The sequence below is a fragment of the Callospermophilus lateralis genome, chromosome 5 (genome assembly GCF_048772815.1).
Source record: "Callospermophilus lateralis isolate mCalLat2 chromosome 5, mCalLat2.hap1, whole genome shotgun sequence".
In the NCBI taxonomy this organism is placed as follows: Eukaryota; Metazoa; Chordata; class Mammalia; order Rodentia; family Sciuridae; genus Callospermophilus; species Callospermophilus lateralis.
In genome coordinates, this window is record NC_135309.1 from 113440304 (window position 1) to 113464525 (window position 24222).

Consider the following 24222-nt stretch of genomic DNA (forward strand, 5'->3'; position numbering starts at 1 on the left):
TGCACCAATTTGCAGTCCCACCAGCAATGTATGAATGTGCCTTTTCCCCCACATCCTCACCAACACTTATTGTTGTTTGTCTTCATAATAGCTGCCATTCTGACTGGAGTGAGATGGTATCTTAGAGTAGTTTTGATTTGTCATATATTTTTTGACTGATCATATTTGTTCTGTGAAGTGCTTGTTCAGTTCCTTTGCCCATTTATTGATTAGGTTTTTCTTTTTCTTTTTTTGGTTTTAAGTTTTTTGAGATCTTTATATATCTTAGAGATTAATGCTCTATCTGAGGAGAAGGTGGAAAAGATTTTCTCCCATTTGGTAGGCTCTCTCTTCACATTTTTGATTGTTTCTTTTGCTGTGAAGAACTTTTTAGTTTGATTCCATCCCATTTGTTGATTCTTGGTTTTAGAGAAGTCTCCATTTGTAAGGGTGGTTCCCTCTCTATCCCTGCAGGAGATGGAGGACTAAATTACTGGGTGCTCTCAGAGTGAAGGTGATGATTTGGGTCTGTATCACAAGCCTCACCTTTGCCCATTTGTCCTAAGTAGGATTCCTGTGTGTGCTTGTCTGGGTCTCAGCAGATGTTGGTAGGTAGGTCTGGAATGTGATTATGTCAGACATGTAGCTGACAATCCTTCAGGGCAATAATCAGACAAGTCAATCAAGAAGAGAGAATGAATCCTTTTACTCCATTCCCTTGCTGAAATGAGCAAAACAAAATGGTCAAGGGGCAAAGAAAATACCATTAGAGCAACTACTTTTTTTTTTTTTTTTTTGACAAGGGATTGAACCCAGGGACACTTACCTACCGAGCCACACCCCCAGCCCTTTTTATTTATTTATTTATTTTATTTTGAGACAGGGTCTTGCCAGATTGCTTACAGCCTCACTAAATTCCTGAGGCTGGCTTCGAATCTGTGATCCTCTTGCCTCAGCCTCTTGAGCAACTGGGATTACAGGCATGCACCACCACACCTCGCAGAGCAAATGGTTTTTTAAAAATATTCTTAGAATAATAGATGATAGGTTGTAATAAGGTCTGTCTGGGTGCAATGAAGTATTCTGTCCTGTGATGAGTTAGAGCCGAGTCCCTTTGGAGGCTCCAAGTGAGAGGAACTTAGAAAACCTACATTTTGGTGTACTTCTACTTAAAAGTAATCAATATACTCAAGCAATATATTTGGGGATGGTATTTCCTGAACTCCTTCAATGGCTTTGTTTAGTGATCAATTCAAAAATAATTGGTAATTAGAGTTAAACCTGGTGCATATAAATAGAATGGAAGTTTGTGAACGAAGTTGTGGTAGTTTCAGGAATAGTTCTCAATGGCGGGAAGCCTTGGAGTCTAGTTGTAGTAAATTAAAGAGTAGATATTTATGAAATGTCTGTGCCATTTTCAAGTAAATACTAAAACATGGGCCTTTACCATTCTGATTTGATTGTGTGTTGGAGGAAGACAGTCTGATGACATGATCAATGTGATTCTGATCTGCTGGAGATGTTCCAATTACCTTTGATTGGAATAGGCTATTGTAAATTCTTCTGAAGACAAAACAGCTATTTTCTGCTTTCATTGAAAAAAAAGAAGAATGTGTCTTGACTAATTGGAAAAAATTAAGTAGTGAAACACATTCACTTAATGGATATTTGATGACTTATGTAACATTTTAGTAGGTGTAGAGATATTCGACAAACAAGGTAGAGTTCCTTTTCCTCATGGAGTGTTATAGAAGCAGGTGCATACATACGGAACAAGTAAAAAAGGACAGAAAATTAGTGATTATGTCAAGTGCCATGAAGGAAGCACTGTTTACTCACTGTTACCTGCTCATTGTCTGCAAATAGGTGAATGTCAAATTATATTTTTCATGTCAGTTTTTTTTTTGTTGCCATTGAATACAAAATACTGCTGGTCTCAGTTTAATATTTGATAATGAAAAAATTTTGCCCATTGAACATCTTGGTTTCATGCAATACACAGAATCTAAGTGCATTTAGGTCTGTGAGTAGACCTAAAAAGGATTGCCTTTTGAAGAAATGCTTCTAAAAGACTATGAAATTGTGCTCATCTTCAAACTGTTGGTGGAAAGCAAATAATTTTGAACTGTTCTGTTTTCCCTATAAATTAAGACTACTAAAAGATAAAAATATTAGTATGTGATTATTAAAACTAGAAATAGCTTTTATTTTTTATTTTTTACTTATTTATTTATTTATTTTAGCTTTCATATGCGCAAGACATGTCTTTCTGTGTCTGGCTGATTTCACTCACATGTTGTCCTCAATTCCGTTCATTTACTGCAAGCAGTGGGATTTCATTCTTATTTATGTCTAAATAATACTATACTGTATGAACATTTTTCTTTATTCATCCATCTGTTGACAGTCACCTAGAGTGATTCCATAGCTTGGCTATTGTGAATCATGGTGCACTGGGCATGCGGGTATCTCTTGTATGCTGGCTTTATTTCCAACAGGTATGTTTCCAGGAATGGCACAGCTAGATATGGTAGTTCTTTTTAGTTTGAGGAAACTCCATACTGTTTTCCATAGAGACATACTAAGTTACATTCTTACCAATAGCATATAAGTATTCCTTTGTTTTCATGTCCTTGGCAGCATTTGTTTATTTTCTTTTATAATTGCCATTCTAACTAGGGTGAGATGTTGTTTTACTGCCATTTTGATTTGTGTTTCCCTGATGGCTAATGATATTGAACATATTTTCATATATTTATTGGCTGCTTGCATTTTTTAAGAAGTGTCTATTCAGATCATTTGCCCATTTTTAAGCTTGATTATCTTTTTTTCTTTATATGTTTTGGATATCAACCCTCTGTTAGATGAAAAGCTGATGACTATTGTATCTCATTCTGTAGGTGGTCTCTTCACTCTGTTGATTTGTTCCTTTGCTAAGTAGAAGCTTTTCAGTTTGATGTAATCCCATTTGCTAACTTTAGCTTTTTTTTTCAGTGCTTTTTGAGTCCTATCCAGAAAAATCATTCTGTATTGATATTCTTGATGTGCTTCCCCTATCTTATTTGAGTAGTTTTAAAGTTTTAGGCTTTATATTAAGGTCTTTGATCCATTTGGAGTTAATTTTTTGAATAGGGTGAGAGGGGGGATCAAGCTTCAATCTTCTGAATGTGGACAGTTTCCCAGCATGATTTGTTAAAGAAGCTGTACTATTTTTCTAATGTCTGATTTGGCACTTTTGTTGAGAATCAGTTGACTGTAGACGTATGGGTTTATTCCTGGTTTCTCTATTCTGTACCATTGATGTATGTCTATTTTTATACCAAAACCATGTTGTTTTTGTTGCTATGGCTCTGTAGTATGTCTTGAAATCAGATATTGTGATATTTCCATATTTGCTCTTTTTGCTCAAGATCACTTCAGCTATTTGGTGTCTTTAGAGTTTCTACATGAATTTTAGGATTGTTGTTCAAGTTCTGTGAAAAATGTCACTGGCATTTTGATGGGGGTTGCATTGAATCTATAGATCACTTTAATAATATTTTTTCCAATCCATGAACAAGAAAGGTCTTTCCACTGTTTAGGATCTTATTTCTTTCTTCAGTGTTATGAATTTTCATTGTAGAAGTCTTTCATTTCCTTAAGTCTGTTCGTGTGTGTATGTGTGTGTGTGTGTGTGTGTGTGTGTGTGTGTTTGTGTGTTGTAAATGGGAAAACTTTTCTGATTTCTCAGCAAATTTGTTATTGTTATATAGAAAAGTTATTGATTTTTCTATGTTGAATTTGCATCCTGCTACTTTACTAACTTTACCAGTTCCAATAGTGTTTTCATGATGTCTTGAGGTTTTTCTGTGTATGGAATCATATCTGCCAACAGGGATAATTTTGAGTTCCTTCTTTTCTATTTGTATGCCTTTTATTTTTCTCTTGCCTGATTGACCTGGCTAAAATTCCTACTCCATTGAATAAGAGCATTGTGAACTACATACCTGTTTTGTTCCTAATCTTGAAGAAAATGCTTTCAGTTTTTCCCCATTCAGGATGATGTTGACTGTGAGTTTGTTATAGATAGCATTTATTGTGATGAGGTATGATCCTTTTGTATGTAATTTGTTCAAGACTTTTAACATGAAGGAGTATTGACTCTTATCACGTGCTTTTTCTGCATATATTGAGATTATTATGACTTTTCTTCCATCTATCTATGTGATGTATTAAGATAATTAATTTATTAAATTCTGCTTGCATCTCTGGAATTAAACTAATTTGATCATGATGTATGATCTTACTGATGTGCTATTTAACTCAATTTACTAGTATTATGCTGAAGATTTTTGCATCTATGTCCAGTAGGGTTATTAGTTCATAGTTTTCTTTCTTTCTTTGCTATATCTATAGAATAAGATTGGGAGAGATTTCTCCTTTTAATTCAATAGATAATTCAATGTTTGAGAAACATTGGTGTTAGTTTTTTTTAAAGTTTGGCAAAATTCATGCCAGGTGTGGTGGTGCAGGCCTGTAATGCCAGTGACTCAGGAGCCTGAGACAATATGATAAGTTTGAGATCAGCCTCAGCAACTTAGTGAGACCCTCAGCAACTTGGCAAGTCACTGTTTTCAACTAAAAAATGAAAAGAGACAGGATGGAGCTCATTGATAAAGTGCCCCTGGGTTCAACTTCAAGTACCAAAAGAAAAAAATAGTTCGGCAAAATTCAGTAATGAAGCCATCTGGCTCTTGGCTTTTCTTTATTGAGAGTCTTTTTTATTATGGATTCAATATCACTAGTTTAAAATGTAAGCAATGAGTATCAGGCTTAGGAGGATCAAAATGAGGGATCCTGCCAGAGGCAAGAGCCAAGCTTCCTGGCCCAGGTCCACCTCTTGACTTTTTAAAATCCCTACTGTCGTGGCAACTCCAGGTCACCTTGTCCCATGCTGACCCAGTTCCAATTGGATTACAGATTTTATGGTAGGGAGGAACCATTTTTATCTCCCAGAGTTTTAGGATCTGTTCTCCTGCAGTTAATAGATAGTTTGCTGAAGAATGTGACATATCCTGTTCATTTAAGCCAGTCAGGACTCCAGGAAATTGCTTCTTCGAAAAGAAAGCACATGGGGATCAGCAAAGGGGGACCATTTTATAGAATTCTCTTAACTTCATCTGTCTATCCCCTAATATTTCCCCCTCAAGGACTTTGGACCCTAAACTCTTTTAAGGTTTTTGGGTGCTGACTCGTTCTGGCTGCTTACTGATGAGAGGGCAAAGATGGGAGAAAGTGACTGAAGTCATGTTCCCCGTCCTGTGGGGCATGGAGAGTTAAGGGCACTTAGCATCAGGATAGTCCAGAGGTCCATGGTGGCAGCTGGTGTGTGACTGGATGAGGTGTTTACAGGGCAGGGGTCATGCTAAGCCAACAATCAGTAAGACAGCAAAGTTTTTTTTCTTTCTTTTTGCAAATATTTAGCATGTAAGAAAACATTATTGGATGGTCTCTGAAAACCATGAAGATGGTAGCTCATAAAAGATAGACATGGGATCCACATGTACATCTGTAAATGGAGGTCAGTTGAGGCTTCAGATCATTAGCAGAGTTGTTAGAAACATACACCCAACAGTAAATAATGTTTATAATGTCTCAGATGTCTTCATGAGCACACCCCCAGCACACTTATGAATATCTCACAGGTCAAGGAAGAAAGTACAAGAAAAATAAATAAAAGGTGCTTTGAACCTAGTGATAATAAAGCTTCAAATACCAGAATCTCTAGGATGAAATAGTACTCAGATGAACACTTACAACAAAGTACTTGTATCAGAAAAAAAAAGGCATATTAACAATTGAATTATTTTCAAATTAGGTAGAAGGAAAGAAAAGAGTAGGAGCAGAAATATATTAAATAGAAAAGAAATAATATAGCTAAATGTTGATTAAAAATCTTACAGGTTTAATGAAGAAAGAAGGACATGAGTTATATCAATGGAAAGGGAGTTCTCAAAACAACCCTACAGATGCTAAAAATATTTTAATGTAATATTACAATTGTATGCCACCATGTGATAGCTTATATAACATGGTCTATTTTATAGAAGGATCTGTGTGCTGTTTAGAAGAAAGTATATTCACTCATTGATGGATGAAATATTCTATATGTCTGTAGAATCTAAATTTATCAATTGTATTTTTAGTTCTCTAGCTTCTTTTATTTAGTTTTTGTTTGGAGTTTCTATCCAGTGGTAAGAGAGGCATGTTAAAGTCACCCTGTATTATTGTGTTGTGGTCTCTTTGATTCTTGAAATTGAGAAGAGTTCGTTTGATTTACATAGATGCTCTATTTGGGGGGCAGAAATATTTATAATTGTTATGTCTTGCTAATGTTTAATTCTCTTAAGCAGTATGACATATCTTTCCTTATCCCTTCTGATTAACTTTGGCTTAATGTTCACTTTGTTTGATATGAGGATAGCTTGTTTATGAGGTCCATGTGAATGATATGTTATTTCCCATCATTTTACCTTTAGTCTGTAGATGTCTTTGCCTATGAGGTGAATCACTTGGAGGCAGCATATAATTGGGTCTTGTTTTTTAAATAGATCTGCCATTCAATGTCTTTTGATGGATGAGTTCAGGCCATTTTCATTCAATGTTATTATTGAGAAATGATTTTTATCCCTGTCATTTTTATTTATTTCTGGTTTTTACTTTGAATCAGTTTCTCCTTTGATTATTCTTCTAGTATAGTTTCTCCCTTTGCTGACTTTTACTTTTTCATTTCTTCTTTATAAAATAAAAAAAAATATTTTATTGAGAACATTTTATAATGCAGGCTTTCTATTTGTGAATTCTTCTTCTTTTTGTTTTTTTTTTTTTTTTGGTGGGGGGAGATACCAGGGATGGAACTCAGGGACACTCAGACACCAAGCCACATCCCCTGCCCTATTTTTGTGTTTTATTTAGAGACAGGGTCTCCCTGAGTTGCTTAGCTGAGGCTGATGCTGGCTTTGAACTTGCGATCCTCCTGCCTCAGCCTCCTGAGCAAATGGGATTACCAGCATTCACCTAGCTAGTTATGAATTCTTTTAACTTGTTTTTATTATCATGGGAGGTTTTTATTTTATTGTCAATTTGGAAGCTTAACTTTGCTGAGTATATTATTCTTGGCTGGCATACATTTTCTTTCAGAGCTTGGTATGTATTATTCCAAGTCCTCCTAGCTTTGAGGGTCTGAGTTGAAAAATCAGCTGAGATCTGAATGGGTTTCTGCCTATGCATAATCTGATATTTTTATTTTGATAGCCTTTAGGCTTCTATACTTTATTGTATACGTAGACATTTTCTTAATAATGTGCCTTGGTATGGGTCTGTTGTAATTTTGTATGTTTGGGGGTCCTTTAAGCCTCCTGGATTTGATTTTTCTTCATTTCATTCTTTAGGTTTGGGAATTTTTCAGATATTATTTCATTGAAAAGATTGTGCATTCTTTTGGTTCATATCTCTCCAAGTCTTCATCTATCCCAATAAATCTTAAATTTGGTCTTTCCTTGTTATCCCATATTTCTTGGAAGTTCTGTTCATGGCTCTTAATATTTTTTCTCTATGGTCAGCTTTATTTTCATGATTATATATTTTTGTCTTCATTGCCTAAAACTGTATCTTCCAAGTGACCTTAGTCTGTTGGTGATGCATTGCATTGAATTTTTAATTTGGTTTATTGATTCCTTCATTTTGAGGATTTCTGCTTTTTTTTCAGAATCTTTTTTATTTAAGTGATCTTTCACTTCCTGTATTTTCTTTCTGATTTCACTCCTTACATTGTCCTTTACTTCAGAGATCAGTTTGACTATGTACATTCTAAATTCCTTCTCTGATATTTCTTCCACTGTGGTATCATGAATTCTGTTATTCAAGTATCTTGATTTGTTTGCGGCAATTTGTTCCCTTGCTTTTCCATGTTGTTTGTGTGTCTACCCATCTAACAGTAAGGATCTGAGGTAGTACAGTTTCTACCCTGTGGACTTGTAGTGCTCCTAAATGTTCCTAGTACCTCGCTGCTTAGGGGGAGACAAATAATAACAATAACCAATGCAAACAATGTATAGCATTAAACCAAATAGTTCCTGCTATGACATCTACAATGCTAATTGTCACAATAAACAGAAATCATATGATCATTTATTACAGTAAAAACAGTAAGTTTGCAAAAAGGCTTACAATTTTGAATGGTGGACTGGGACAGAACAGAACTGATGTAGGATGTGATGATTATGAGGGAGGAGGAGAGAAGATAGAAGTGACAAATTAAAGGAAGAGTGAAAGAGAACCATAGAGATTGGCTGTTAGAAGAAGAAAAGAATCAAGGGAAGAGATAAGTAAGAGAATGTATGTGTGTGTAAAATAAAAATAAATGACTACAAAACTGAAATATACTAATCAAATATATTAGTCCTAAAAATACTGACCCATGAAAAATAACTGTCTTCAAAAATGCTAGAATTGAGGAAAAAATAAATAAGGATATATATGACTGTAGATGAACCATTAGGGCCACAATTAAACAGAGAAAAGAAAAGGGGAAAACAAACTTGATACAAAGTTAAAGAATCACGTCCATTGGAGTTCAAAAGATTCTCAGCTTTCCTTCTCAGCAGTGTTGGGTGGGTTTGCTGGGGTGAGAGAGGTTATCCTGCGCCGCAGTCTGACTGGGCACAAAATCACGAGCCACTCACAGCCTTGTAGATTCAAACAGCAATTCTTTATTCCCGAACGCACACCGACACTCTACAATCACGTTCTGGGGAAATCCACGTTCTCTGCCAAGTTCCACGTTCTGGATCCCATAAACTCTCTGAATTCCGCGAGAACTCAACGGGAACTACTGGAGCGGGCATGCCTGAGGCAGCAGGATACGCCCTATTCCCAGCAGGGTACACCTTAAACCTGGAACCACCCTAAACCCAAGGAGAGCCCTAAACCCCGATCCGCCCTGGTCCTTGAGCAAGGTCACCTTACATGCAATGTCACTGCAAATGTCCAAGGCAAGTCCATTTCCACGAGTCCTTCCTCTAAGCAACATGGGGTACGCTGGCGAGGAAATTGTCATACCTACTTGGCTAATGGCTCTCAGCAATCCTGTAGGAAGGACTCCTGAATGCAAGGTTTAGGCTTGGGTAGGTTCCAGGTTCTTCACTGAATGCCAACTGGTCTGGAAACTTTAAATCAGCACACCTCCAGGGCCCAGAAATTTCTGGTCCACACTAGAAGACTGCACCCCAGGGATCTCCCCTGGGTTCCACTTGTGTAGTGAGGAGCCAATTCTTAGTCCACTATGGTACTTGTGGACCCTGCATTTCCAGGTCTCAAGTTTAGTCTCCAAACTCAATCTCTCCTATCCCCACCCTTTTGAATTTCTACCTAGGCTTCTCTCCCAGCCAGTCCTGCAAGCAGCCAGGTCAGAAGAGGAGGGACAGCCAGATGGGTTTCTGTGGCCAGTAGTCCCCTATGTGAACCTCTGTTCACATTTGATTTTGTCCTGCTCAATTAGGCACACTCTACGTCATTCATTGTGGGTTTGCCAGGCCTATATTTTGGGCCAAACTCAGGTTTGCTGGGAATTGGCTCCCTAGCTGCCAGCCCTTATGCTGTGGCTGCAAAATGGATTCTTCCTCTGTCCTCTGTATACATCCTGGAAGATGGTAGCTTCTTTCCCAAACAAGGATATTGTGCAGCACACCTTTTAGTTTAATGAGGCAGTGTCTTTCATCTCTTAACTCTCTATACTCAGATGAGCTAAAATGTGGGCTCCTTTAATTCTCTTGTCCCTCCACTTCACTCATGGAGGGACCAACCTGGTTGGTGATTGATCCCTCCAACCACCAGCAGCTGCTGTGGTGCCAGGGGATTTCTTCCTTATTGTATTCTATTCAACTTCCTGAGTTCCCATCTGCTTTGAATGTCCAGTATTACATTCCAGTAAAGTTCTCCCCTCACTTTTTTTTTTTTGTTCACCCACCTTGCTAAGAAGCTGCTTATCTGCATACTTGGTTTCATGCCACAGAGCAGCAAGGAAAGCAACCTTCTCTATTCTGCAATCTTGAAACTACTCCTACATTCTCCAATTTTTTAGCAAAAAGATTTTTAAAATAATGCCCAATGGTCCTTTGAATTTCATAATGTATCCTTTTAATCTCTTGAGTTTAATGGGCAGTGCTATGTGCAAACATTGGAGAAACAAAACTGGTACTTTAGAGAAAGTAAATCAAGGGTTAACATGGACTTTTGGAGGGTCCAATGGTTGCCTCATCTTTTCTGAGGTTTTCTTTTTTTTTTCTTTTTAAAATTTATTTGTTTAATTAGTTAGACATAATGGTATAATGCATTTATGCATTTTGATATGTCATATAGATGGGGTATAATTTCTCACAGTCATATATGTACATAAGGTAATAATGTATGTTTCATTCTACTGTTCTTCCTATCCCCAAGTCCTCTTTCCTCTACCCAATCTAAAGTAACTTTATTCTTCCCTAGCAGTTCTTTTCCCCCTGCCATTTTGAATTAGCATCTACTTATCTGAGAAAACATTTGGTCTTTGTTTTTCTGGGGGGGGGTGGGGAGGGATTGGCTTATTTTGCTTAGCATGATATTCTCCGCTCCATCCATTTACTGACAAATGCCATAATTTCATTTTTCTTTAAAGCTGAGTAATATTCATCAAATATATATATAACATTTTCTTTATCTATTCATCTACTGAAGAGCCCCTAGGTTGATCCTGTAGTTTAGCTATTGTGAATTGAGCTGTTATGAGCATTGATATGAATGCGCCACTATATTATGCTGATTTTAAGTCCTTTGGGTATATACCAAAGAGTGGAATAGCTGGGCCAAATGGTGGTTCCATTCCAAATTTTCTGAGGAATCTCCATACTGCTTTCCATAGTGGTTGCACCAATTTGCATTCCCACCAGCAATGTATGAATTTATCTTTTCCCCCACATTCTTGCCAACACTTATTGTTGCCTATATTCTTGACTGTCATTCTGACTGGGGTGAGATAAAATCTTAGAGTAGTTTTAATTTGCATTTCTCTAATTGCTAGAGATGTTGAACATTTTTTCACATATTTGTTGATTGATTATATTCTGTAGAGTGTCTGTTCAGTTCTAAGGTGTTAAATATTCAATTTATAAAGTATTTGCTCTCCAACTCATCACAAAGTATACAGGCTAATGTTGATTTTGGAAAAAAAAATACTGGTGTGGTGAGTGCTGTAGCTTATTCTCACTACCCACCCTGCAGTAAAGCTTCAGGGTCTTCTTGAGTTATATCTTATCTTACAGCTTAAGGTGGTCCTCTGGACTCTTGGAATTGTTGGAGGCTTTAAGTTAAAGCCAACTAGGAAAATGCTTCTCCAGAAGCAGATAATTTAAAACATGCACAGTGGACAGCTTTCCCTAAGATGTCACAACAGTACTATTATAATGAGGCTCATACCTCTCCTAATTTTTCCTGTGGGCACCTTTTTCACTTGGCAGAAATAGTTGAGTAATTAAAATTCTAGATACTTGTTCTCATTCCCTGAAATAGTTCCACCCAGTTATGGGGTGCGAGATTGCTTAACTGTATATTTGAATAAAATGGGAAGACTTCCCACCTGGCTTGTTCTTTAATCATCTGACTTGGTTTGATTTACAAAGACCCTGGCTAAGAAACATGGTCTAAATCCTTGGTATCATCCTCCTAGTAGTCACACTGTCAGTCTCCCTGGGGCACTCCATCCTCTCAAAGTCTTAAATGTGTATGGACAGCTATCTGCTGGATGCTAACTGGGCTCTCTTGGCTGGGATGACAATGACTCAAACACGTGATCATGAGGACCCCTTAATCTACGGATGGTGGTTACTGAAAGTGGTGCTGATGTCTTATGTTTTGATCAGATTCTTGCCTGTGGAAGCATGACCAATAGGGAGAAATTGTTAAACAAGGCCAATGGGAAATCATGGATTTGGACTGGGCTTTTTGGGTTTGGCCCAGAAATTTAAAGTTTCATCCTAGTAACTGAGCTTTGGATGGTTGCCGAAGGATCTGTAGCCAGTTAACTGATTAGGCTGTAAACAGCTAGTTACACTTAACTGACAGTTTGGTTATGCTGTTTGTTTACCCCCCACATCTGTTTTTCTCTAAATGCTGCCTGAAAACATTGTTGAGAGTTCTTAGAACCTGCCCTGGTTCTGTATGCTGTCATATTTGTGAATTGTGTTTTTGCTTTAATAAAATACACTCCGATGAGCTTAATTGATCTGGGGATTTTTCTTTCTAACTGGATTGGAAGTCCACCACTGGCTGCTAGCATATGAGATGACCTTGTCTCTTGGAACACAGAGCCCCAGAATTCAGTGAGCTGCTGCTTTGTGTTTTCCAATGAGGACGGGGATAATGACTCCAGTCCTATCTTTTCTCATGTTGCATTTGTGTTGTGAACTGAGAAGACTACATGGGAAATTGTCTGTTGATTAATTAGAACTAATAAAGAAGCCCTGTTACAGAGAACAATTAGCTTCCTTCACTTATGGTTTTCCACCAATCATCAAATTTGTTAATTTAATAGTATGATTTTTCTGCATTACAGAGGAAATAAGATGGCTTGGATCATTCACAGAGGAGCATAATTTTGGATTCAGTTATGGCAGTTGGAAATGTTTAGAAAGATCAAAAGCATTAGGACCAGAAAAGTCTGGGTTCTAACCCAAGCTCTCTGTAGAGAATTCCTGTGGAGCCAACTACAAAGCCCATTTGGGCTGGTTTCCTCATCAGCAAGAAAGGAATGTCACGACACTGTTTGAAGACTGTATTGAGGCTTCAAAGGGCACATGAGAAGTATCTTGACCAGTGCTAAAGCACATATCTGTACATAATAAGTGTACAAGTTCCTCTTTGATAGTTTCATAGATTTTAATCTTTAGTTTCCTCTAGCCAGGAGCTTTAAGAAGCACTAGTTATAATAGACTTTACCACAGACAACTTTGAACACAATTAACATACTCATATCACTTGCCCAGGCCTCATTCATAAGAATTGCCTGCCCCTCCCAACCATTCATCATAAACCCAGTGTCCCAGGCCTCTCCCTAGGTTTTTAAGTGGATCCAGGACAGGGTCAGGGAATTTGTGGGTTTAATAAATATCTGAAGTAATTATCTTCCAGGAAAATACTGACAACAGAGTTTGGTTTTATTTATGTAGTTCAGGGGACAAAACAACCCCAGACCTCATGCAAGCTGGGTAAGTGCTCTACCATTGATCTATAACCACAACCCCATAACTCAGCTTCTTCAACTTTAATGGACAATTTGGCTGTTGTGTTGAAATGCACATAATCAGTGGGTCTGAGATGGGGCCTAAAATCATTCATTTCTAGCGTGCCCATGGGGGATGCAAAAGTTGCTGGTCTGAGGATGACACTCTGAAAAGGTCATTAGGGTCTGGGTAACTGGACCAGCAGTTACCTAGTAAGTATCTTAAAGGTCTTTCTGTGATTTCACAAGGAGGTGGGAAAATGAGTTAAATAAAATGTTAAGCTGTGAGTGGGTAATTTCTTGTTTTTGCTTGTCACCCTTGACTACACAGGAAACATTTTTTAAAAATTATAGATGCCTGGGTCCAAACTTCAGATACAAATTCCCTAGTGTGGCCAGGAAGGCAGCTCCTGAGCCAGTTAAAAGCTTGTTGATTCTCAGAAATTTTAGCCCTGCCTAGGGCCTTCTAAACCAAAATTCGCAAGTCATGCTACCTTATCTCCAGTCACCAAACCAATCAGTTTTCTCTGAAGGGCTCGGCTGTTGAGTGCCCAAGGTGATTGCCCTACATGAGTAGATAAGTATCAATTTTTTAAGAAGTGATTTCTCCTTAGCTGAACAGCTATCTCCAGTTCATGAATTCTCTGGTTTTCTTAACAATCTTGTACCCCCATTCCCACCCCCATCCCAACATCCATTCCAAAAGAGAACGTGTGGCTTCTGTAGGTGGGACCCCATTGCACTGACACTGTTAAGAGATTTACTAAAAAGCAATGCCTTTGACTTTAAGATGAGCCCTCACAGTTTGTTAGAGAAATGCTATACCAGCAAACACATGTATAACTACCTACCCTTGCATTAAAAAAAAAAAAAATAGCACCATGTAAATGTTGACAATTTGGTGCAAGAAATTATGTTACAGTGGGCACATCCATGAGAGCACAGTTGTCTGGATGTCTGCCCTTTCATGACCTCCGTAGTGTTATAGTGAATGAATTTTCATTTTTTCACTTGTTTCAGACTTCATTTTATGTATTCACTCTAAATTGGTTGCTTAACAGTGATTGCTGTGGTTCTGATATGTGTACTTTGTGGGTTTTCCCTTCATGGCAAAGGCTGATTTTACTTCATAGTATGATACCAGTACCATTAAACTGGCCATTTCCATAATCGCTTTTTAAAAATATGACTCTTAGCACAGTAAATTTCTCTAAGCCAAGAGAACTATATTCTGAGGCAATTAGAATCACTGTCATGGTCCCATCCCCTTTCTTCTTTTAACTTGTAGAAGAGGAGGAGGTGAGGCTTCTTCTACATCCCTGAGCCCAGCACTTACTCACAGGTAGACAGCGTTATCTAGGATGCTGTGGACATAGTTTGAGTATGTTCCCCAAAAGTTCATGTGCTGGAAGCTTGGACCCCAATGTGGTGGTGAAGTAGGGCCTACCACAAAGTGGATAGATCTCTGGGGCCACCAGCTTTAATGAAGGTCTCTTGGGATCTCAGTTATTCTTACAAGAGTGAGCTATTATGGTCCTGCCATTGTGATGCCATCTGCCCTCATCAGAGTCTGAGTGGATGGATCAGCTGATTCTGGACTTTCTGCTTCTATAATTGCATCTTCTTTATAAAGTACCCTGCCTTTGGTATTTTGTTATAGCAAATGGCCTAACAGGTAGGCTAAGGGAATATTTAAAGAGATGCCCCACATCCCAAAGAATATGAAAATTGCTTAAAACATTTAAATCAGGGTAACAGCATAGTGTTCTTGAATTTGACAAAAATCTCTCTAAGGATGAACAGATCTGAAGGAGTAGGTAAGTGGCAAGAAACCAGGTAGAAGGCTACCGGGCTCATCTGGGGGAGAGATGATAGAGATTAAGGTTTCTGGTACCAGAAAAGTGATGAGAATAGGGAGCATAAAAAGTGATGGGAATAGAGAACATTTTGCAAATTTGGTGATTCTGTGTGTGTGTGTGTGTGTGTGTGTGTGTATTCACTGTTTTTAAAAATATTTTTATTCTAATTTGCTATGTATGACAGTGGAATGCATTACAATTCATATTACACATATAGAACAATTTTCCTACCTCTAGTTGTATACAAAGTATATTCACATCATTCGTGTTTTCATACATGTACTTTGGATAATGATGTCCATCTCATTCCACCATCCTTTCTGACCCCATGCCCCCTCCCTTCCCCTCTCAGCCCTTTGCCCATTCTCATTGTTTTTTACTGTAAAGGGAGAGTAAATGTAGAATCTGGTCATGTGAGAAGACAAGGAACATGGCATGCTTTGAGGGAAGGGGCTGAGAAGAGGATGGGCACACTTTGGGAGGTTTTGAATATGAGTCATCACATACAAATATCTAAAAGTGAAAGGAAAGACCAAGGGGAAAGCGAAGAAAAAGGCCCAACAAAGAATGAACCTGGGGAAACACTGTGTTTAAGGAGTCAAGTACTCAGAAGAGGGCAGAATTTTTAAGACAAAAAGGAACAGACAAAGGTTGAAGTAGGAGAGAGAGTTGTCGGGAAGCCTGGTGTTCAAGGGGGACGTAGCCTGTTAAGTGATGCCTGAAAGTGGGCTTTGGGTTCAGGGTGTCACTGACTGCCCTCAGTACAATGTGGATGGTGCAGTGGACAAAGCCAGATTCCAAAAGTGAGGGGTGATAGGAAGACTGGAAGGTTTCCAGCACAGACTACTGTTTTAGGGGGTCAGCTGAGCATGGAAAGAAGGAAAAGCTAAGGTTAAGGAAATGGCTTCTAAAAGGAGAGACAGGATGACAGGGAAAAAAACCATGAGGGGGACCACAGTCATGGGTGGAGCCAAGGCTTGGAAGAATGTGAGGAGGTGGAATGGAGAAAGGACACCTCTTCCCTGGAGACTGTAGGGAAGACAGGTGTGGAAGTTGGTAAGTCCTCCAGAGGAGGAAGTAAAAGGAGTTTGAAAACAATCTTGAAGAACGGACTGTTTGTAGAGGTCAAAAGAAAAAAGGCAAACCATTCCACTCACCAAAAGCAATGTGCAAAAACCCGTACTTTCTAAAACAGACTGATAATCAGTAATATCTTTGGAGGTGGTATATATATTTATGATATATGTGTTTTAAAAAACTTACTAGTCATTATTTTCATGCTAAATTTTTATTCAATGTTATGCAACTGCATAAGTATAAATATTTGTTCAATATACAACAATTATGACATCCACGGGGGAATTTCTTAGAGAAAATAAGACTGCAAACACTTTATTGCACAGATCCTAACAAACTTTTAAGCTGTTAAGTCTACAGCTGGGAGTACTACCGAGGAGCACATCTTACAATCACACAGAGACTGACCATAGAGAACACAGGAGAATTTCTACCAGCTGACTGGAGAGCTTCACAACAACAAACAGGTAATACATGAATGCAACCTTAAGTACTCTTTACTCATCCAAAATGCAAAAACATATTTGGCAAAAATGATAATACACTATACAAAATATACATAAAAAATATCCTTTGTAAACAAGCAGCTAATTGTGCTTTAAAGAAAACTGGACAGTTAAAAAGCAAAGGCTGTAAACCATGAACTACCTCCTGGACAGACCTGGATTGATGTCTGAGTGTAGAAGGATCAGGTTCTGACAACTGCCAAACATATGTATTAAAAGCTTTGAGACCACTTTGAAATTCTTTTAAGTTCTTGTAAAAAATATTTTTCTTTTCTACATTTCAACATGTAGTGATGGGGAATGGCTAAAACTACATGGAAAAAAACAGGGGCAAAGAGGAAACTTTTTTTTTTCCTGTCATTGCAACTCACTTTACAACAAAGGACAACCGAGTAGTAGGTTGTTATACCTTTGTTTATGGAGTGCTTACAGCCTTGCTAGATGAGTTACAATCTATAGGGCTGTACAATGATGCTGTGATTACATAAACAATTTTATAGCATAAAGCTACTAAGACATCCCAAGGGGATTTGGGGCTAGGTTAGTCATTTATTGGTAAATTTTTCATCTTACAAAACCAAAACTCCTGCAATGTGTCCCAAGCATCTTATAAATACTTATCTGCATTGTCTCTCAGTGCCTTAGTACTTATGTCAGCAAGTGCCATCTCACAATTCAAAACAAGCCACCAAAAAACTTCAACAAAAAAAATCAAAACCCCTCAGCACTTAAATGATTTGACAAATTCTACATATTTCATGGTATACAAAGTTTAAATAAGGCTTAGCAAAAGTAAAAAGGATGATCACATTCAAGCACCAAATAGCTCCACTAAGTCTCTTTTGTTACAAAAATGCTGCTCTTTATTAATACAGTAGTTTTTGCATACAAATAGAGAGTTCATGTTATGAAATACATGGAGCTATTCGATGCATCAGAAATGAATGTGAAACCCAGGAACTTGCTAAAAACAGCAAGCTTCATCTACAACATAAGGCCCCAGCTATGTATTAAAATGTATCTGATGTCCTGATTATTCCTTAATATATATGCTATGATGCCAAAATCCAACTCCCCCCCTTCTTTTCCTCAAAAAAGCAAATTTAAAACCTCTTCCAATGCCTGATGCTTATCACTTGACCTAAGTACCAGCAGATTTGTGTGCAGCCAGTTATTTTACGTTTTTTTATTCAAGAGCAGGGTTGGTGCAGGACTACTACAAAATGTGTGCTTCTTGGACTAGTCACTCATAGCGCAAAGGCCTGAGTGTAACCATTTGAAAAGAAAGGAAAGAAAGAACGGAAACAAAGGTGATATATGTTTATAGTCCCTGCTCTACCACCAAAGAAGACCAGACATATAACTGACAGACAAGAACAACTGGCCTTTTGGACAGCAGGACCTAAGGATTAAAATGTCTACTGGGATGACTGAGAAAGGAAAATGGCTAGCTTCATTTGTCCTGACCATTCATAATGGAGGATTCCAAATGCAGCAATCAGAGTGCTCTTGCTTTAAAACTGGAAATACAGGTAGCCAGATCCAGTACTATCAGAAACTGGTTTAAAAATACACATTTAAAAACTCACAATCTACTGTATTTAGGGCTTTCTTTCATCTTTAACTACTTATAAAAACAGAGCCTTGAAATATTCTCAAACCACAGACCAAAACATGTGGGTGGATGTGTATATACATGAATATGGATGTATCTATTTTTACACACACCCAGTTCTGACCATTCTGCTTCATTACTACATTATGATAAGTGGTAAAGCAAAGATCTTAATTTTAAAAAGCTGTAGTAAACATTGCAATCAGCAGCAAGGTATAGACTCTACATCCCAAACCAAACACATTGCTAGATATTTACAGAGAAAAATCTCTTTCCTCAACAATCCTTAGCTATAAAGGTATTACTTCCTTTTTGTACAAACACCATCTGGCAACAGTTCTACCGGTTCCAACTAGGAAGGCATCTGGAAGAAGGTTCCCTCTCTCTCTCCCACTCCTTCTCAGTGAGGCTCCAAGCTCTGCCTGGCGGACATTCCCACACAGTGCTGGTTTCGAAGGTGGTCAAGACACAGTTACACATTCAGGTGGGGTCTCCACAGTCCTGCTCTGGGACCTGCCCAGTTAGGAGGCCTTTTTGTGAGGGCTGCTACGCAAACTCTCTTTGCCCCGTCTCTGCCGCACCACAAAGTCCTTCTCTGAAGAAAGGGTGATGGGGCGATCAGAGTTTGGGGCTTGGGGTGCCTTGATTGCCTCCCTGCCCACATTCTGTTTCCTAGTGGGGAAAGGCTGGGTGGGGGCAGGCTCTCGACCTTTGGTTTCTCCTGTGGCAGTGGTGACTGAGAGCGCTCTGTCCCTGTGGCCTACTCCGCTCAGCCCCTGCGCATCTGAGTGCTGTGACTCCAGAGCAGAGGTGGTGAGGCGGAAGGATGGCAAAGAGTCACTCTTTGTCATTTGGGTTCTGCCATCTGCCCCAGATTGGGACTTCCTGTGGTCCCTGTTGCTGGGGGCTGTAGGCTCAAGTGCAGCCCCATTGGCCTTGGCAGAAGAGGGGCTGCTGCTGGCCGTGGCAGCATCTTGAACTCCAGGCCGGGCCTCGGGGAAGCTGGAGGAGTAGCTCAGAGACTTCTCTGGGAGGGCAGAGGATCGGAAAGAACTCTGCCCAGTGGCTGAGGGTGACCGTTTCATGCTGCTGAGCTTGCCAGCCTCAGGCAGGGTCTTCTGGGGACCAGGTCCCTTCCCCTTGGCCTCTAAGGAGCCCTTTCCCACGGCTGCACCTGGCTTCTCTGTGCCTTTCAGCCGGGCCTCACCATGAGCTAGGGAAAGGCTGGCCTCCAGCTTCCCGCTGTCTGCCGCAGGAACATAAAGTGCTTCTGTGCATTTCTTCCCTTCTGGCTTCCTGTCTGCAGCGGGGGCCTGCTGACTTGGGCTTCTGTCTGTCTGTCTGCACAGAGGGGGACAGTCTTTCACAGTGGATGGTTTGGGGTGCTTTGGAGACAGGCTTTGCTTTTCACTGACAATGGGAGGTTTATGGTCTACTGACTCGTTGAAGCCTGGGTGTTCTGGCCTTGGCAAATGCAGCTGCTTCTCCTGTATCTCTGGGCCATGCCCACTGCTGGGTTTCAGTTTGGGATCGAAAGGACTCTCTCCAGCGTGCAGTGGGTTGAAGGGCACACTTTCTCCCCCACCACCCACCTCGTTAGCTTTGCTCTGGGAGCCTGGGATGGCAGTGAACACATCCAATCCACCTTTACTATTGCTCCTTCCCTCTCTGCTAGAGCCACTGAGGGGCTGAGTGACAGGCTCTTTGCCCTTTGCAGTGACAACACTTGATTTCTGTGAGGAGAGGGACCTGTCTGGGTGCTTGGACTTTGAAGGGCTGGGGTCAGGGCCAGGTCGGAGATTGTGGTCACTGCTCTCACTGCGCACAGCAACGGAAGGCCTAGGAGGATCCTGGAAGGCTGCTGCAGGTTCTGCAACACCTGGCTTGGTCCCTTGGGGACCAAGGCTTGAGGAACTGCAGTGCTGCCGAGAGGCCGGGCCGGACAGGTCTTTGGTGGTCAGGGGGTGCTGAGAATCACTGCTCACATGCCTTTGTAGAGGCTGCTCTTTCCTGTCGGGCTCCTTGGGACCCTCTTTCTGCAAAGAGGAGAAACTGGGGAGTTTTTCAGTTTTCCTACTCTCAATTCCGAGTGGCTGTAGGGGACACCTGGTAGGGGGGGCTTCAGGCTTGGGTTCCATGCTACTCCTTATCTTGCCCACCTCCCTTTCACAAGGAATTCTAGCAGAGTTCAAGGAAGAGTCCTCTCTGACCAGGGACCTTGCCTCACCTTGGCCATCTCTGTGGTATGTCTTTGCACAAGGTCCCCACGCTTTCTCCAGGGTCTGGGCCTGTGCACTACTAGCATTTGGGTGGGTCCTTCCCACAGAAGGGAGATTTTTGCAGTTGTCATTGGCTTTAGCAGTCTCTAGAGGATACCGTTCCACAATGAGGTCTCTCTGCGCATCAGCCCTCAAGGCAGAACGCTCACTCTTCCCTGTGGAGGGTCCCTTTTCAGATGGATCTTTTAGGTTTGCCTTCTCCTTTGAGGGGGCCCCTTCAGATGGGAGAGGGCCACATGGCCGAGCCTGGTCATTGCAATGCTGTGTCTGTCCCAGGCCAGGGATGACCTTGGTGTCAGCAGCACAGTCTTGGTGTTTAGTGGGGCCACACACTCTCTGCTGGGAATCGTTTTCCATGACTGTCAATGGGCTCCTGGCAGCAGGATGGGAGACTTTTCTGTCTCTCTTTAGCTCTGGGTCAGGCAGGGAAGCTGCTGGTGAGTTCTGGAGACCCCGGCTCGGGGGCAGGAACCGAGGCTCCAGCAGGTAGGATTTATTCATCTTTAAGCTGGCAGGGGAAGGCTCTCTCAGGCTGGAGGTTTCACTCTTTTTCCCACTACTGCCAGGAAGAGGTAGTGGCACAGAGGGTGCCATGTCACCACCAGGGCTGGGGCTCTGTGCAGGTTCTGGTGATGGCTGCTCTGTCTTAGAGGCATGGGGCCCAGACAGAAGAGCAATGTCCAGTGTACCCTCAATGGGCTTCAGGCATGAAACAGACCGACCCTCCAGCTTATACTCAGAGGGGCTTTTCCTGACAGGGGACTCAGGAGCAACCAAACTTGACTTCTCTGCTCCACCATCCACCCGGCCAGTTAAGGTCTTGAGAGGAACAAAGGAGACGGTGCTCATCTGAGCTGTGTGGGTGCTGCTTATAAATGCTCGGCTCTCAGAGCCAGGTGGGGCCTCCTGCTGCCCACCCATGGGTCGGACTGGGTTCCCTGGCAGGCATTCATGGGTGCTGGATGTTATCTTGGGCTTCAGCATGGAGCAGTGGCCATCTTCTTTGTCTTCAAGTGACATTTTCTTTCGGAGGTAATCAATATTGGCCAGTTTACTGTCTAACTTCTCACTTCGGAGGAACTCCTTGGCCTGGGAGGTCTTCTCTGTGTTTTCACCCTTCCCAGAGGTGGACCTGTCAGGGGAGCGACAGAGACTGTCCTGGAGGGTGCTGGGAGCAGAGGGCCTTTTGAAATCACCCATGCCCTGGTTGTGCTCCCCTGGTGCTGGGCCACAGGCAGCTGCTGTCCCGTCGGAGGCCATCCCCTCAGTGGCCCGCACACTGGCCTGCTTGTGGAGAACATCTTTCAGCCGGTTGCCCAGAGACTGGGCCTCTGCTGCTTTGTTTTCAAAATGACTTGACCTTTCTAAAGGCTTGGGGTAGACCTTCTTCTCTCTCTCCTCTAGTCTAAAGAGAGCGTGATTTTCTGCATCACTGCCGAGACCATGGGGTTTCTGATGGGATTCAGGCTTTTCGGGGAGGCCATCTGGTTTCTTCACTGTCACCTTGGACTTCAGTTTGTCTCGGTCCACCTCATCCACAGACTCCTGCCGACCCACCTTCCTGGAGACCGGGCGTTTTAGGCAGCCTTGCTCCACTGGCCGGGCACGACTTAGGGACGGGGCATCGCACACGTTCTCCTCCAGGCTCTGTAGAGTTGCCTCCCGCTGCGACTGCTCCCTCTGCACCTCCTCCTGGGTCACTTCCAGGCTGTGTTTGCGGGAGCACAGGTGCTTTTTGTCACTGCCATAGGAAGGTGACAACTTTTCCTCGGACTGCACACGCTTGAGCAGCGGTGACCGTGGGGGCTCAGCACTCTTGGGCCTCACAATGTGTCTGACAATGGTAGGGGGGGAGTGCATCTTGCTGGGAAAGGCTTGTGCAATCTTGGCATTGCCAAGTGAGTGTCCCAATAAGGGGGATGGCGAGCGTTGTGGGGAGGTGGGCTGGGGCGTTGGAGAGGGTGTCCGGGCCAGCGGGGAGAGTGGAATGCTGCCGGCTGACTTTCTTCTTCCAGAGCGGTACCTCTGCCCACTGAGTTTGGGGGCCAGGCCGTGGAGGGTGCTGGGGCGGATGTGCCCTGACCCAGCTGGGGAATTGGGGGCACTAGAACTTGGGGAGCTGCTCTGGGAGGAATTAGTACCTGTGGGCAGAAAAGAGGGCTGTAAGAATCCAGGGTCCTTGTCCCTTTTTTCCCCATACTCTCCCAACCGGACCACTGGCGGTACAGTCAGCATCATGTCTTAGTATCTCACTAATGAAATGAACCTCCCTACATCCAGGCTTAGCCCATACTACTTGTCTTAGTTTAATAGTCAGAAAAGCCCCTCTGACCTCCCTGTGAGTCCTGTTTGTCATTTACTTGGCAAAATCTTCATGATGACTTCACTTCCTCTCGACTCTCTCTTGCTGTCTAGACCAGGAGACTTACCAGATGGAAAGTCAGGGGTGGAGCGATAGCTGGGTGTGGGAGATCGAGGAGACAAGCTGTGAGTGGGGGAACCCGGGAGGCTCTCTCCAGATGACAGGGACCGGTTCAAGCAGGAGAAACTGCGACTGGTGTGGAGTAAAGGAGAAGGCTGTTTGGCTAGCTTTTTGAAAAGAGATCTCCTCCTGGAGTGGAAAACAAAAATCATGGATCAGAGCCTATTTTCAGAACCACACCTGCCTCCCTACCACATCCAGACATTCAGTTTAGCAACTTTGTCAGATAAGCGAAGAGAGGAGGATGCTACTTTTATGTTAAAACTTTCTCATGACTTGTAAAGGAATAGTCTTTTTTTTTTTTTTTGAGTATACAAGGAATAGTCTTTTAAGGTTCTCCTAATGCCAAACGCTTAGGAAGAGCCAGGAAAACAGAAAAAATACAAATACATTCAAATCATTTCTTTATTAGGTTTATTAGAAGAGTCTTCTTTGTATGAAAGCTCTGAGTATATACCCCATATATATCAAGAGGTAATGGTTTTTCTTCCAGAGATTCATTTTGTGTTAACTTGGATATAGAATTTGTTAAAGCCTCTACCCATTGTCTCCCCATTATCTAGGAAGGGCTGTGTGCTGTGTTTATTCTATTGTAGGCTGTTGGATATTCCTAACAACACTGTAGTCTGTTGTGTTCACATGGAAAATGCCGGGCAAGGTGAGGCTGCAGCTTCTATCGACGGTAGCAGACGTGATACACAGACACGACCATGCACTTAGCACTTGATGAGCAGGTCACAAAGCAAAAAAACGCAGCTACCCCTGGCTTATCAGTGCACCTGGCTCTATGGCGTTCTTTTACCTTCATAGAGGCCAATCTCACCCGGGTGAGCTTACACAGAAAGTTGGGGCACAACTGTCCCTTGAAACAATACGTAACCTAAAGCACAATCAAAATATAGAGCACAACCTCTGAAAGAACAGAGGGACTCTTGAACTCGAGTGTGTAATCTTAATCAAAGTACTTGGTGCACAAAGTCATAAATTTACAATGAAACAGCAACTCCCCTATGCTGTCTGCACACCCCAGGGAAACTACCTTCTACTTTATCTGTTTCTTCTTCCATTTGTCTGTATTTTGCTAAATAATGTGCTTATCCTGGCATTTTAAAAACCCTTCCCAGTTGTAGAAAT

General features: G+C 41.4%; 1 protein-coding gene across 6 annotated transcripts in view; it reads right to left on the reverse strand.

Moving 5' to 3' along the window:
- Positions 1-16398: 16398 nt before the first annotated feature.
- Mast4 (microtubule associated serine/threonine kinase family member 4) overlaps positions 16399-24222 on the reverse strand; it is a 552573-nt gene continuing 544749 nt past the window's right edge. For all 6 annotated transcript variants that reach the window (XM_076857186.2, XM_076857189.2, XM_076857185.2 and 3 more), the window contains 2 exons: positions 23036-23217; positions 16399-22747 (listed from right to left, as the gene is read on the reverse strand). In XM_076857186.2, the coding sequence (XP_076713301.2) occupies positions 18849-22747; positions 23036-23217 (4081 nt within the window). In that variant the 3' untranslated portion in view covers positions 16399-18848. The remainder of the gene's footprint in view (positions 22748-23035; positions 23218-24222) is intronic.